A 13,458-nucleotide genomic window follows, 5' to 3' on the forward strand; every position below is an offset into this window, starting at 1 on the left:
TATATCCCAAAACTCTAAACAGTTTTGCACATATTAATTTAGTTTGATAATTACTGAGGTTGAATGAGTTTTAATAATGTCCTCCAGTGATGTAATCGGAAGACACTGAATCATTTTGTTGTGTTAATTAGCTAAATTAAGTGATGTCGATGAAATAATAGCAATCCTATTGGTAGCCTATTGCAATCTATAATATTATTTTATTTATTAACACAATACAAGGATTTAATGTCCTCTGATGACATCACTGGAGGCTTTTGGGATGTGAAATGATACAAAATAAACCAGCACTGTTTCTGTGAAGTGCCCCTTTATCTTCTCTTTTAAAATCAAATACACACTGTGATTTAACAAACGTGTTGCCATGAGCAAGGTACTCCATCAAGGTACTCCATCAAGTTACTCCATCAAGGTACTCCATCAAGGTACTCCATCAAGTTACTCCATCAAGGTACTCCATCAAGGTACTCCATCAAGGTACTCCATCAAGTTACTCCATCAAGGTACTCCATCAAGTTACTCCATCAAGTTACTCCATCAAGGTACTCCATCAAGGTACTCCATCAAGGTACTCCATCAAGGTACTCCATCAAGGTACTCCATCAAGGTACTCCATCAAGTTACTCCATCAAGGTACTCCATCAAGGTACTCCATCAAGGTACTCCATCAAGGTACTCCATCAAGGTACTCCATCAAGTTACTCCATCAAGGTACTCCATCAAGGTACTCCATCAAGGTACTCCATCAAGTTACCTCACTCAGCATTAGACGGCGAACCTAACCGTGACGCTAAACTGTGTCATCGATTGCACACCGTCCTGCCATGCCTCGTCAGCTTCTTACGCAACCATAGCGCGTTAATGACTTGTGTTTACAAAGGCGAGTGGAAGAGGTCTTTACAGCGCCTCTCCACCGCCTTGTATTTGAAGCAGTGAGCGTGTGGGGGGGGGGGGGGAGAAAACCGGCACAAGCGAGGTAGGAGGAGGCGATAGTGTCTCACCCTGCCCTCATTAGGAAGGTGTTTCTCTGACACGTTCCCACGGGAGTGAGGGCTCACAGACACCGTCTACGGCTCCGCTGCCTGTCTGCGTTATGACTCACCGGAGCGCTTTGGCTTATTGTCGAGCTACACCCTCTTACTCCGAAAGGGAATATGGAAGGATGTAGCGAGAATTCCGGGGAAGGAGGAGGGGGTTGTTTTAATTGGAGTACGTGCAGCATAGGTTTTTCTTTTGTGTGTTTTTGTGTATGCAGTTTATTTCTTTTACAACATCACACAGAGAGTTGAGATTATTGTCACATCTTTCTATATCCTGTAGTGTTTCCCCGCCTTGTACGACACGCGGTTAGGTGGGAATCATGAGTTTGCAAAAAACAACAAGGAAAACTCCCCATCGACAAGTAATTTTATTTTGTATCGAGTGAAAACGTCTGCCATTGAAACTGTTTGTTTCAAGGATTTTTAGATGTATTGAAAGATGTTAAATGTATCCAACATCGTTTTTCTCGTAAACAATTAGCTTTTCGTCCAAAATAGGCCAAAAAAATTATAGTTGTTTTATAATCTATATGCTGAATACATATCCTAGCATTACCTCACATATTAGATTAGATTAGATTAAAATGTATTGTCATTATACAGCACAAGTACAGTACAACGAAAAGAAGTTTGGCATCCAACCAGAGTGTAAATGTAACAGTAAAGTGCAATAGTATAGTATAGTATGTACAGGTGATTAAACTAGGTATAAAATCTATAAATTAGTACTACTGAGTATTAGTGCTAATCAGATGTATGTACAGAGTTGTAATATTAATATGTACAGTGATACAGGTATAAAGACAGTGTGAGGGCTGGGTAGGATTACAACTGGTACAAAACGCTGCTGCCAGACTGTTGACCGGAACCTGCAAGAGAGACCACATCACCCCTGTCCTTGCCTCCCTTCATTGGCTCCCAGTACGCTACAGGATAGATTTTAAGGTTCTCCTATTTGTTTTTAAAGCCCTTAATGGTCACACCCCCTCCTACATCTCAGACCTCCTATCCCCCTATTCGAACCCCAGGTCCCTCAGGTCAGCCGATCAGAGGCTCCTGACAGTCCGGAGGTCTAACCTCAAGCTCAGGGGGGGCCGTGCCTTTGCTATCGCAGCCCCTGAACTGTGGAACAGCATCCCCACCTCCATTAGGCTCGCCCCCTCGATAGATGCCTTCAAATCGAGGCTCAAAACCCACTTCTACCTACTAGCCTTTCCCGTTCACTGACTCATGCCCTGTTTTTCTATGTGTTTGCCTGTGTGCCCTCCCATAAAACGGAGTGTGATTGTTGTCTATATGTATCTTGTGTATCTACCCTCTGTACAGCACTTTGGTTGACACGCGTCATGTGAAATGTGCTATATAAATAAATCTGATTGATTGATTGATTGATTGATTGCATGCTGCCCAACGAACTTTCTTCCTCGCGCACCTGTGAGTGGTTGGCAATCAGCTCCTCTGGAGAGTATTAGTACTGCTGGTTGCCTTCCACTCTCCGTCTTTGTACATTACCACCTATCGCCGTTTCCTGGAGTAGGACACCGTCTTCGCTCTCTAGACTTCCACGGGAGGATCCCAATGTTCCCACTCCAGATGTCGTGCCAGCTACTTCCCAACTCCCTCTTCATGGACCTGGGGTGAGGCTCGTCATCGCTCTCTATTGTTCCACGGAAGGATGCCCGTGTTCTTCTCACCCCATTCCCCTTGGACCCCCTGTTTGCTGCGTTGCCCGTCGGCAGCGTTCTGGTCGGGAGGATGCCCGTGTTCTAGGAGATTCCTGTTTACCTTTTTGGTCGCCCTTTAAAGTGCTGCTATTTTTGTGTCCCAGGACTTTAGTGTTTTTTCACCCTTAACACATTGAGTGCCAGCGACAAGATTTATCGTTAGTTCATGCCGACCGTTGAGTGCCAGCGACGAGATATCTCGCTTTTTTTTATATTAGCGATTTGAATTCATATTTCATCAATCTAGTCTCACGTTAGTGCTGCAAACTCTCTCTGAGCTCCATTGGGAAAATACCGCCCCCTATCGTCTCTCCCTGTTGTACTGCACCCCTTTGGAATGGATTGAATAAAACACATGGGGGGTGGGAATCCTGCTTCCTCATTTTACTTCTCAGGCAAGTCACCTGAGAGGATCGGATTCATAGGCCGAAAAATGACAACGTTTTTAGTGTATTCCAGAATATTCCAGTAAAGGGCGATTATCACAGAATCTTTATATTTCCCTGAAATTAAAAAAAAACAAGCGTTTTTCAAAATGGTATAAAACGGAAATGAACCGATTAAAAAAACAATCCGTTTCGACAATGTTGACTGCAAACAAGTCATTGATAAGCGACGGCCAGATTAGCCATGATTTAAGACATAGTTTATGCGTTTGCAAATATGAGAGCTCTATCATTGAAGTGGACGCTGGCATACGGAGGCTTTTAGCACTCCGCATGGCTGGCAATCAATGTGTTAATGGGTCAGTGTTGCACTTTTCTGTTGTATAAATAAATCATGCCCTTGTTTTTGGCTAACTTTGAATACCTGTCTGTGTCGTGCAATTGGGGTAGCATACAATCCCTAACAGACAGTATAGTAGTATAGTCATACTGGCCAGCAGCGTAACTAGTAAGAGTAGGTAAGGGATATACGTACAGCTATGCAGTATTATGTATCCTTTGCCATGTCCGTTTTCACCGTTTCGTTTGCTCTCACGATGCAAAGTCCTATCCGTGTTAAGTTTCACTTTTGGTTTGACAAGCCTGACTTCCTTTGATTGACAGGAAGGTAGCATGCTAGATTTAGAGGGAGATCGTATATAGACCAATCAGTTTGCTTAGATGCATCCAGTGCACTCACAAGACCACATGATACACAATTGTAGGGGGCAGGGGGCTTTTCTCTTTCTTTGCTCTATAGACCTGTTTCTCGTCCACATCAGACTCGGTGTGCGTGTGCTTCAAGGTGGCAAAAAGGAACGTAATCCTGGTCAGAACAACGGGGCGGACTACAATATATTTGTATTTGTTAGCCATGCTAGCGATCTAAACAATCAATCCATGCCAAAGCTAGATGTGTAAAAGGTGAAAGACTCACACTCACAGCCATGCTGATTTTGGCTAAATGACATCCAGCCGTTTTTGTTTGAAACAACTTTTAGTCAGGGGAGTGTCATGGTTTCTCCATAGACCCCCGTTGTACTTCTTTTGGCGCAGCAGCTCGCGCAGGTCCGAGGTGACTTAGTCACGTGACTCAGTTGGTATTGCTGATTGGCTCGACCACGGTATGTTTACAAACAAGAAACAGGTCTATAGGTGGCAATTCCATGAACTAGTGGTTGAAAAAAAACTCCATCAGATACCTTTAACTAGAATGAGGCCTTGTCCAGACGAAGACGGAACCGATCTTTTAGTTTTCATTTAGTTTTAATTTAAAAAAAGTTTTACGTAAACACTAAATTGTCTCAAGAAATATGTGCGTCCAAACGAAACCACTTAAAACGCTGTATCGCTGCCACAAATGTACAAAATAAACGTCTTTCCTGTTTTAGAAGTCGCTCTTTTATGCGGCTGGGTGGCGCAGCGGACATTGCGCTCGTCACCAACGCAAGAGACACCGGGTTCGACTCCGGCTGTCGGCGTTGCCTCCGGCTTGGGCCGGCCGTCATACTAACTCAATTGGCAGAGTTATCGGGTGGAAGTCGATGGGTGGTAATCTGGACGTTGTGGACAGTGACTCCTACAGGTCGGTTGGGGGACGCCTGCACAGCAGAGACAGGAAAATGGCAGGGGTAGTGTGAGCCTCCCACACGTTACACCTCGCCAAATGAGAGTCCGCGCTGGCAGGTGAAAAGATGTGACAGGCTGCCTCCACATGTATCGGAGGGGACATGTGATGCAAGGCTTCTATCCTCCCTACAACTGACCAGTGGGGGGCATATGCGAGCAACGTTCAAGACAGGGGAGGGGAGAATTGCCACGGTTAAATTGGGATGGGAGAAGAGGAGAAAAAGTGGATATTTATATTTATTTTGAAACCCCCCGACCGGAAGTGTTATTGTTGTTTTCGCTAGCGGAACAACTTGTGTCGTCCGGTTCTGTGCTTTTGAGCTAACGCTAGTTTCCAAAGGAGAGGAGAGAGACACCATGGCTCAATCAATCCCCCCCACCCACCCAACCCCCTCCAATGTACAGTTTCTTCCCCCTCTAATGTATATTTAATTTGTATGATCTCTTTCTCATAAACAGTACTGTAACTGAGGGGTACAATTCCCTGACTGTATTAAATAAGTATGGTATCATTAAACCACTACTGTCTTATGTACATTACTACTGGCCATACAGTACACAGGTATATGAGATGAACACTTCCACAATGACACGGTTCCACACAAATCTTGGTTAGAATAATATTTATTAGCAGCAATAATAGTAGATTACATTACTTTACTTAGAGTCGCGCTTGTAAGGCGAAGAATGTGCGTGAGTAAGTCAAGAGCGTAAGTCCATTATAATATTACGCAGGAGATAATGAATACCACCTGTATCTTAGGAATTATATCTATGGTACACTAGTAGGGCAGCGGGAGATACTAGTAGGGTCCCTCCGGTTGTAGGCCAGCAAGGGGAGAGGATTTGTCGGTAGCAAAAGTCTGGGTCAACGAAGAATAGGGAGACTCCAGGTACAGGAGACAGTGCAATAATCTCTTGATCCGCAGACGAATAACAGCTATTCTCCGGCATGCAGCTCCGCATGGAAGAAAGCTAGCCAGCCTCAGGCGTCTTAGAGGCGGGCTCGACGTTGCTCCTCACAGGGTAAATCCCACACAATTGTGGGTGTAGACGATTCTCCGCTCCATCAGCTACAGGACCAAAGCAAATATAATCCAGCCGAAAAGGGCTATGTAGTCGTCGGGTAGGTTATCCAGTGTACATGTCCACACGGTCCTCGTCTAGGGCTCCTCGGATGAAGGCGCCAGGTTAAGCTGCCCAGCCTGGATAAGCACACTAGCTGGTACGATGAAACGTTGGTAATGCTGGTCACTGTAGAACGGTAGCCGCACGATACACTATACATAAATAGACTATTACTGAATTAATAGAATAGGTCGAACTCGACGGTACAGCGTTAAACTCTGATACTTCAGCTATCAATTCGCACGCGGTCTCAATGCTCTATTTGGGGCCAAACAGGCCCTACTTCACCGCACGTTGTATCGTGGGGTGAGGCTTCACTTGGGTAACTCGAACTAGGTTAACTAACTGCTGTATCCACCTGCGACGTATTTATACGTTAGGTGAACAAACTAGTACCAGCCTTATTCCTGTCTCGTATTCTTGCGCAGAGCCGTTCATGTCCAGGCATGTCTTTGGCGGTGACTTTGAACTAGACCTTGGGGGTATGGCAGTGGCGCCTAAGGGACCGCTGTCCAATAGGAGAACGAAATATTATGGTCTGTACTAGGTAAAGGGATATTCCGTGTATATGTACAAAGAATACACAAGGGATATCAGACGATATACAAATATTATACAATATATATCAATTAGTAAATATATATATTCGGTTTAATCTGATCCTTCGTAACAAGTACTGTATATTTGTATATCTTGTATGTCATAAATGTCAGTATGAAACTGTACTGTATATCCGTATGTCATGTATGTCATAAATGTCCTGATGAATTGAAAATGGGGGACCCTGATGTAAACAAGACGAAAGTATTTTTCTGGTCTGCATCCCCTTAACAATTGTTTGTATTGAGCCGTACTGTATTGTACCCATTCTGCAATCTGTTAATAAAGTTTTCAATCAATCAATCAATCAATCACATGTGCAAATGCAATCGGTGATGAGGAGGAAGAGCTGCTGATTTTAATCGGCAGGAGAGAGAGAGTGTGTCAAAGCCGTATATAATATGTTGCGGTCGTAGGCATGACAGCGCAGCTGTCCTTTCGACTAGCCCCACGTTCATTGTAAACAATGATGCATGTAATTGTAATAACATTACTGTGTGTTGTAGCTATGTTAATAATGGGTTAAGGGAGAAGTGGGCTATCGCGTCATCGGTTCAGGAAAGATGCGTACTGTCTTGTAAAGACGGGAATGCAAGGGTGGCGTTGATTGATTTATTTATTGTGTCTTCAGATTTGTTCACTCTGGGACTCGTTCTCAGAAAATTGCGTATTCAGGCTCCGAGAATGCGGTTCCGTCCGGACGAAACGTGCATACGATAAAATACCTTGGCGGATACACCCAAAATCGTCGTCGTCTGGACAAGGCCTGAGTGCTCATTGGAGCACATTATGTGTGCACTTTCATGCAGATTGGGGTTTTCATTGAGATTGATGTGCCTTTAGCATACACAAGTTGCTTCCAATAGAAATCGCTAGTGTTTACGTTAGGTACTCCACAATTCGAAACCGAAACTCTAATGTGAGAGTTTCTCTCTGTTATGACTCTCTGTTATGATTTCTCAAAACGCAACTGAGTAACACTAGCTGGTTATGACGTACAATTAATTAAACATTTTCGATTTCAATGAAGAAATCCTTTAGACACAATATATCACGCTGCTTTGCTCTGTATCGATTGGTCCCTTAGTTTGCGAGATATTGTGCGGATTCACAGACGCACCCACACAGACGCTACCGAATGCATACCGTCCTCGGACAGACTCCGTCTTCCACAGACGTACATAGCCTATCTTACTTCATTTCATCCCTTGTTTTGATTAACATAAGACACAAGAATCAACATTAGATCACTTGTCAAGACAGTTTTAATGAAATCCTTGGCAGTGTTAAAGAAAACCTCTCCATTGAACACACACATCCAGTACTTCCAACACACTACAGAGCCATTCATCTGCATCAAGGCAGGCGCTTTTGCTAATGAATCCAATAGACTTGGCCCCTGCTTGTTCACTCACACTCACTCACACCCAGAGTTCTTAAGGGAACGTGAGTCCAGATGCTCCGTAGGTCTGCGGGAGGCCAGGCTCAGCTGCACGCCTCATTTTCAATTACAGTCCTCGTCTGGTGCCTGCTGTTGTTCTTAGCATGGGTAAGATGAACAGCGACAAAAGACTTTCGATCGTTTATTTGCATCCAATTCTCCTCGACGGGGAAAAGAAACAACATGTGATGGTTCTGTAGAAAAGAAATGGAGTTAAGATGTGCTGCAGAACGGGCGAGAGAGCAACTGACTGACTGAGTTAAGGAGTGACTTCACAATGTTGAATATTCACCTTTCTCTGAACAAGGGTGCCAGCTCGCCAAGCTCGTCGTTCAACTCCCTGTGAGCTTGTGACTATATTATCCTTCAAAGTCCGTCCATTTTGAATGAAAGACGCCAAGAGACCCTTGTTCTATTTCTTTACAGATGCCTATGTTATAATCATAATGAGCTGAAGCTAAACAGCTGTGTGCTTATAGATGCATTATGTATTTGGTTTGGGAATATCTACACTAGCTTGTGTTTGGTTTGGGAATATCTACACTAGCTAGTGTTTGGTTTGGGAATATCTACACTAGCTTGTGTTTGGTTTGGGAATATCTACACTAGCTTGTGTTTGGTTTGGGAATATCTACACTAGCTTGTGTTGGTTTTGGGAATATCTACACTAGCTTGTGTTGGTTTTGGGAATATCTACACTAGCTTGTGTTGGTTTTGGGAATATCTACACTAGCTTGTGTTTGGTTTGGGAATATCTACACTAGCTTGTGTTTGGTTTGGGAATATCTACACTAGCTTGTGTTTGGTTTGGGAATATCTACACTAGCTTGCGTCTTTATCACAAAGTTCCAGCTATGGGAGATAAAGAGCAAATGGCAGAAGCACAAGGTGAATGTAGCCATCTGAATCTGACCGTACACACGATCAACACGGTCTAAATAAAGGTACATAATGTACGTTATGTTTTTTTATATATAGGTAACATATTTACATTTTGTATCAGCGAAAGTCCCCCCCACCCAAAAACATGATTGGGAGTCAAACTAACAATGCTTATGGTGGCGGGCAAGTACTCACCACTAGACCAAGCCACCCACTCTGTTACTAATACAATATGATGATAAAGGTTATGGTTAAGGTTAGGGTTCGGGTTAAGGTTATGGTTAGTTTAAGGTTACAGTGTGGTTAAGGTTATGGTTAGTTTAAGGTTACTGTGTGGTTAAGGTTAGGGTTGGGCGAGGCGAGGCTATCAGAAAAGTGTGTCACGGTAGTCTTGAGCAGCCCGATCTCGCTTAAAACAATAACTCTTTATCTTAATGTTAAAACGAAACATCATCATGATAGTATTGATGTGTTCATATGAGGGTGGGTGGCTTGGTTTTGTGGTGAGTGCACCTGTGCGTTTGGGCTGACACGCTAGATGTTGAACTTGGGGGGAAATGGGAAGAAGCAACATTTACAGATATGATTACCCCGGTGTTGTGAGAGCCGCCCGCGGAGAGGAAAGCAACCTGCCATGACTCTGGGTTTAGGTTCCCCGTCTACAGGGAGCGCATTACCATTAGAATGGAAAACACACACAGCGGGGCGGCTCTTGTACTTATTCTGCCCTTTTACAAAAACTACCCAGCACTTCACAAAGGAAAGCTAGTGTTATTTAAGGGTTCCTCCTTGGTTCAAAGGCAAATGTCAGCATGAATCCTCTTCTGAAGTGAACTTATTCCTGCTTTTCTCTTTTCTTTCTCTTTTACAGGTTATTATTCTGTACTTCCAGCCCAGTGTGTTCCGTTGTATCCTCCTGAGATGGGTCAGGCTTCTGGGCTTTGCTACAGTCTATGGTACAGTGACTCTTAAGCTGTACAGGTAATAACACACACACATACACACACACACACACACACGTGCACAAACCCACATACGCATTGTGTCTCAATGTCGCTAGCCATCCCCAGGAAATCCCCTATTGGATTAACAGTGATACCTCTTTTAAATGCAATTACTGTGTGACTTACGTGTTACGTCTAATTCCCTGTGGAAGTAAAGAGCCTTCTAAAAGCGCCGGAGCATCGTGTCTTCTTGGACGGTCCATCACAGGACTACTGTACACATTTAGCAGTAGTTTCCCCTGCCTCGTTAAGCAAGATGGAGACCGGCCAAGCTAACGCGGGGCTTGGAGGAAATCAACGGATGCAACGCTTGGCCCAAGCCGTACCAATATATAACATTTCATCGAGCGGCTGAGACAGGCAATAGGCGAGGGACAAATAGAGAGACGGATGAGTGTGCGCGAGCGGAGGGAGGGAGGGAGAGAGGGAGGAGACCTTCCTCGGAGAACAGCTTGTGTGTGTGTGTGTGTGTGTGTGTGTGTGTGTGTGTGTGTGTGTGTGTGGGGTCTGCCTGAATAGCCGATAATGAGGCAGGGGCGTGCCATATATAACACCTAAAGTAAAGTGTGTGAAATTGTATTATGTGGGGGAAGCCAAGGTTTTACGGGGCAGGTGGATCTGCCAAAAAGAGCTAATGAATGGAGCTGTTGATTCAGAGAGGATGCGTCTCGCGGCAGAGAGGAGGGAGCATGGGGGTAAAACCCTTGGGGGTGAAAGGTAACATATTGCGCAGATCAATTTGTGATAGGGCCTCATTAGTGGGGGGGGGGATACTTCATCAATGTGCACACAGCACACAGCCTAATGATACAGGTCACTTAGGTTCTCGAACGCGCTGAGATCTTCTCTACGTCGCCACCATACTTCAAATGGATCCGAGCGGACATACACTCATACATTCACCCCAATGGAATATCACTCCGAGCCTTGACATTTCGCCTTTATCTTATCTTCATACTAGTGCTAGTTTCCCTATGCTTTTTCTTTTGTTGTTCTTAGCTCTATTCTATTTACATTTTTCAAAAATGTTCTTATGTACCTTAGTTGGTATTGCATGTACATATATGTGTTTTATTACACGTATATCAACTATTCGCCTGTTTTATTCTCCACCCATCGGTCATCCATAGCAACACTATATTATCACCAACATCCAAGTTGGGGGATCCCCCTTTGAACGGCCCATCTAAGGTTTCTCTCCTCCACATCGCCTGTGGTGCTTTTTTCCTATTGCTAGGTTTTTAGTGAGTTTTTCATTATCTTCATTGGGGAATGTCTGGGAGTGTCGCATATTTGATTTGATTTGATTTATTGTGATGCTTCTTCTTGACTTTTTTAAATAAGATTTGTACAGCCCATGGGGGCATTACCTTGTGATTTCGGGCTTTACGAATACATTTGATTTGATTTGATCCCCTGTTATTTAATATGTATCACTTTTTTACATGCAGGCTCTATTAGCTTGTATCTGCATTTTAAAAGGCTACTCTGTGTGGTCAAATTAACTGCTCCCCATCGGAATAGCCTTCTCTTACACTCACTGTCATATTGAAATTGATGTACAATGTGATTATCGTGATTTACACAATGGCCTGGCAGAATACTCGATTGTGATTGGCTGAGAGGTGGGTATGTCTGTCTATGCTCCTTGAAACACTAAATGTCCAGTTGTTTTTGTTGTTGTTGTTGTTGTTGTTGGAATTGTGTTGTTTGAACTGTAGGTAACCCATTGTATAAACTGGAGAACTCTGTAAAAAGCCTTTAATGGCATTTCTGAATACACCATATATAAACAGCTACCATGATAACGACACAGTAGTAGCTACATTGATGATGGAGATGATGTCATACTAGTAATATTCTGGAAACATACCCTTAACATCTCCCCACCACCACCACCCTAGGGTCCTGAAGGTGTTCCTGTCCCGCACGGCCCAGAGGATCCCCTACATGACCAGCTGGAGGGTGGTGCGTCTCCTGGGCATCATTCTGCTCATCGTGTGCTGGTTCCTGGTGGCCTGGACGGCCTCCGTCTGCCAGAACGTGGACAGGAAGCTGGCCCTCATCGACGTGGGCTACACGCCCGACGGGCTCCAGTTCAGCATGTGCCTAGTGGATCGCTGGGATTACATGATGGCTGTCGGTTAGTCTTGCACTCTTGAATTAACTCTCTTGTATTAACTCTCTTGTATTAACTCTCTTGTATTAACACAAAGGGTCTGATGGCAGGTGATCTAAAAGTCGTGCAGAGAATGTTTTCATTTTGTGATGTTTGAAAAGCCAACGGATGTTCTGGCGAATCGTGATGCTAAGGGGGCGGGCTGTGTGCCACCTACTGGCCAATCAGTGAGCATTCACTGGCGCATTTCAGGGAAGGATGAAGACCCTCCCTGTGTGTTCACATTACAGGCTACAAAGCAACAGGAAATCATTAATTTTCAATGGAAATCAGCAACATGACTACTGTAGCTACAGTAGGACATACGGCCGCTCCTTGTTGCGTGTGATGACAACAGATCCTGGGCCCTATTCCCCGTACCTGGTTCAACTAAGTCGATCAAGAGTCCCATTATCCAGATTCCATTAACCCGATGTTTGAAGCCGGGATTTTCCTGTTCCTCGAAGGTGGATTCAGTCTCGTTAACTCGAACCAGACTTGAGACCCAGGATAAGTGCGCGCGGCCGCTTCAGTTGAAAAGCCAGCACGTATCGATAGCAGAAATCGTGATTTTCTAACGGCATTGATTGATTAATTGATTTAAAACTTTATTAACAGATTGCAGTACGGCTCAATAGCCTCGCCGACAAGTTAAAAATCTATAGGCTAATTTTAAGTCCCTCATTACCCCAATCAATCAGATTATATTTCTTTAAACTTGCCTGCTGGCAGTAGGTTTATGGAATGGATAATCAAATGAGATCTTGCTAGCGAAAATAATTAGTTCAACTGTTATACAGAATAAGGATACGGCTCTCTTACCCATTGATTGATGTATGGTGGATGTTTTACTTATCTGCACTGTGGTGTGACGGTTTGTCCTTTTGACTTTCACGCAGACGACGGGGTTCGAATCCCACTTCTTCTAGTCTTTTTCTTCTTTTTGCAATGTAGGAATAATTCAATTTGGTGCACGTTGAGAGCTATATAAAGAATGACATCCTCAATGCATGTAGATTTATAATATTTTAACTTAAAACTAGGCTACTTTTGCGTATAATCATTAATATTATATTCCAAAAAAATTATATTGGAAACGCGGGGTTTCGAACTCGGGCCGTCGGGTTGACAGGTTTGAGCACTAGCCGTTGGACCACTGTGCCAGACGGGATATATCCATTGTTTATCCATCAATGGACAAAGACCCGTGTTTCGAATATTTTTCTTTTGAATGAAGTTTTATCTCTTTATTCTCAAATGCATTAATGTGACGTCAACGGCTCATTCAATTTCTCAAATCCGTCAAACAGCGCATCTCATCAGACATTTTAATCCCAGTTACAATATCACAATAACGTGTGAGTGATGATACAATTCAACAATCCTCAGAGTCCTCGTAATTCATAATCCACAAAAACCACAATCCA

At 43.8% G+C, this 13,458-nt stretch overlaps 1 protein-coding gene across 1 annotated transcript in view; it reads left to right on the forward strand.

Moving 5' to 3' along the window:
* Positions 1-13,458, forward strand: part of gpr158a (G protein-coupled receptor 158a) — a gene marked incomplete at both ends in the record, with an annotated part of 161,259 nt that overhangs the window by 126,407 nt on the left and 21,394 nt on the right. Inside the window, 2 exons of the mRNA XM_084325952.1 lie at positions 9,741-9,850; positions 11,778-12,016. Coding sequence (XP_084182078.1) covers positions 9,741-9,850; positions 11,778-12,016 — 349 coding nt within the window. The remainder of the gene's footprint in view (positions 1-9,740; positions 9,851-11,777; positions 12,017-13,458) is intronic.

This window comes from Notolepis coatsorum (assembly GCF_963971535.1).
Source record: "Notolepis coatsorum genome assembly, chromosome: 12".
Taxonomy (NCBI): Eukaryota; Metazoa; Chordata; class Actinopteri; order Aulopiformes; family Paralepididae; genus Notolepis; species Notolepis coatsorum.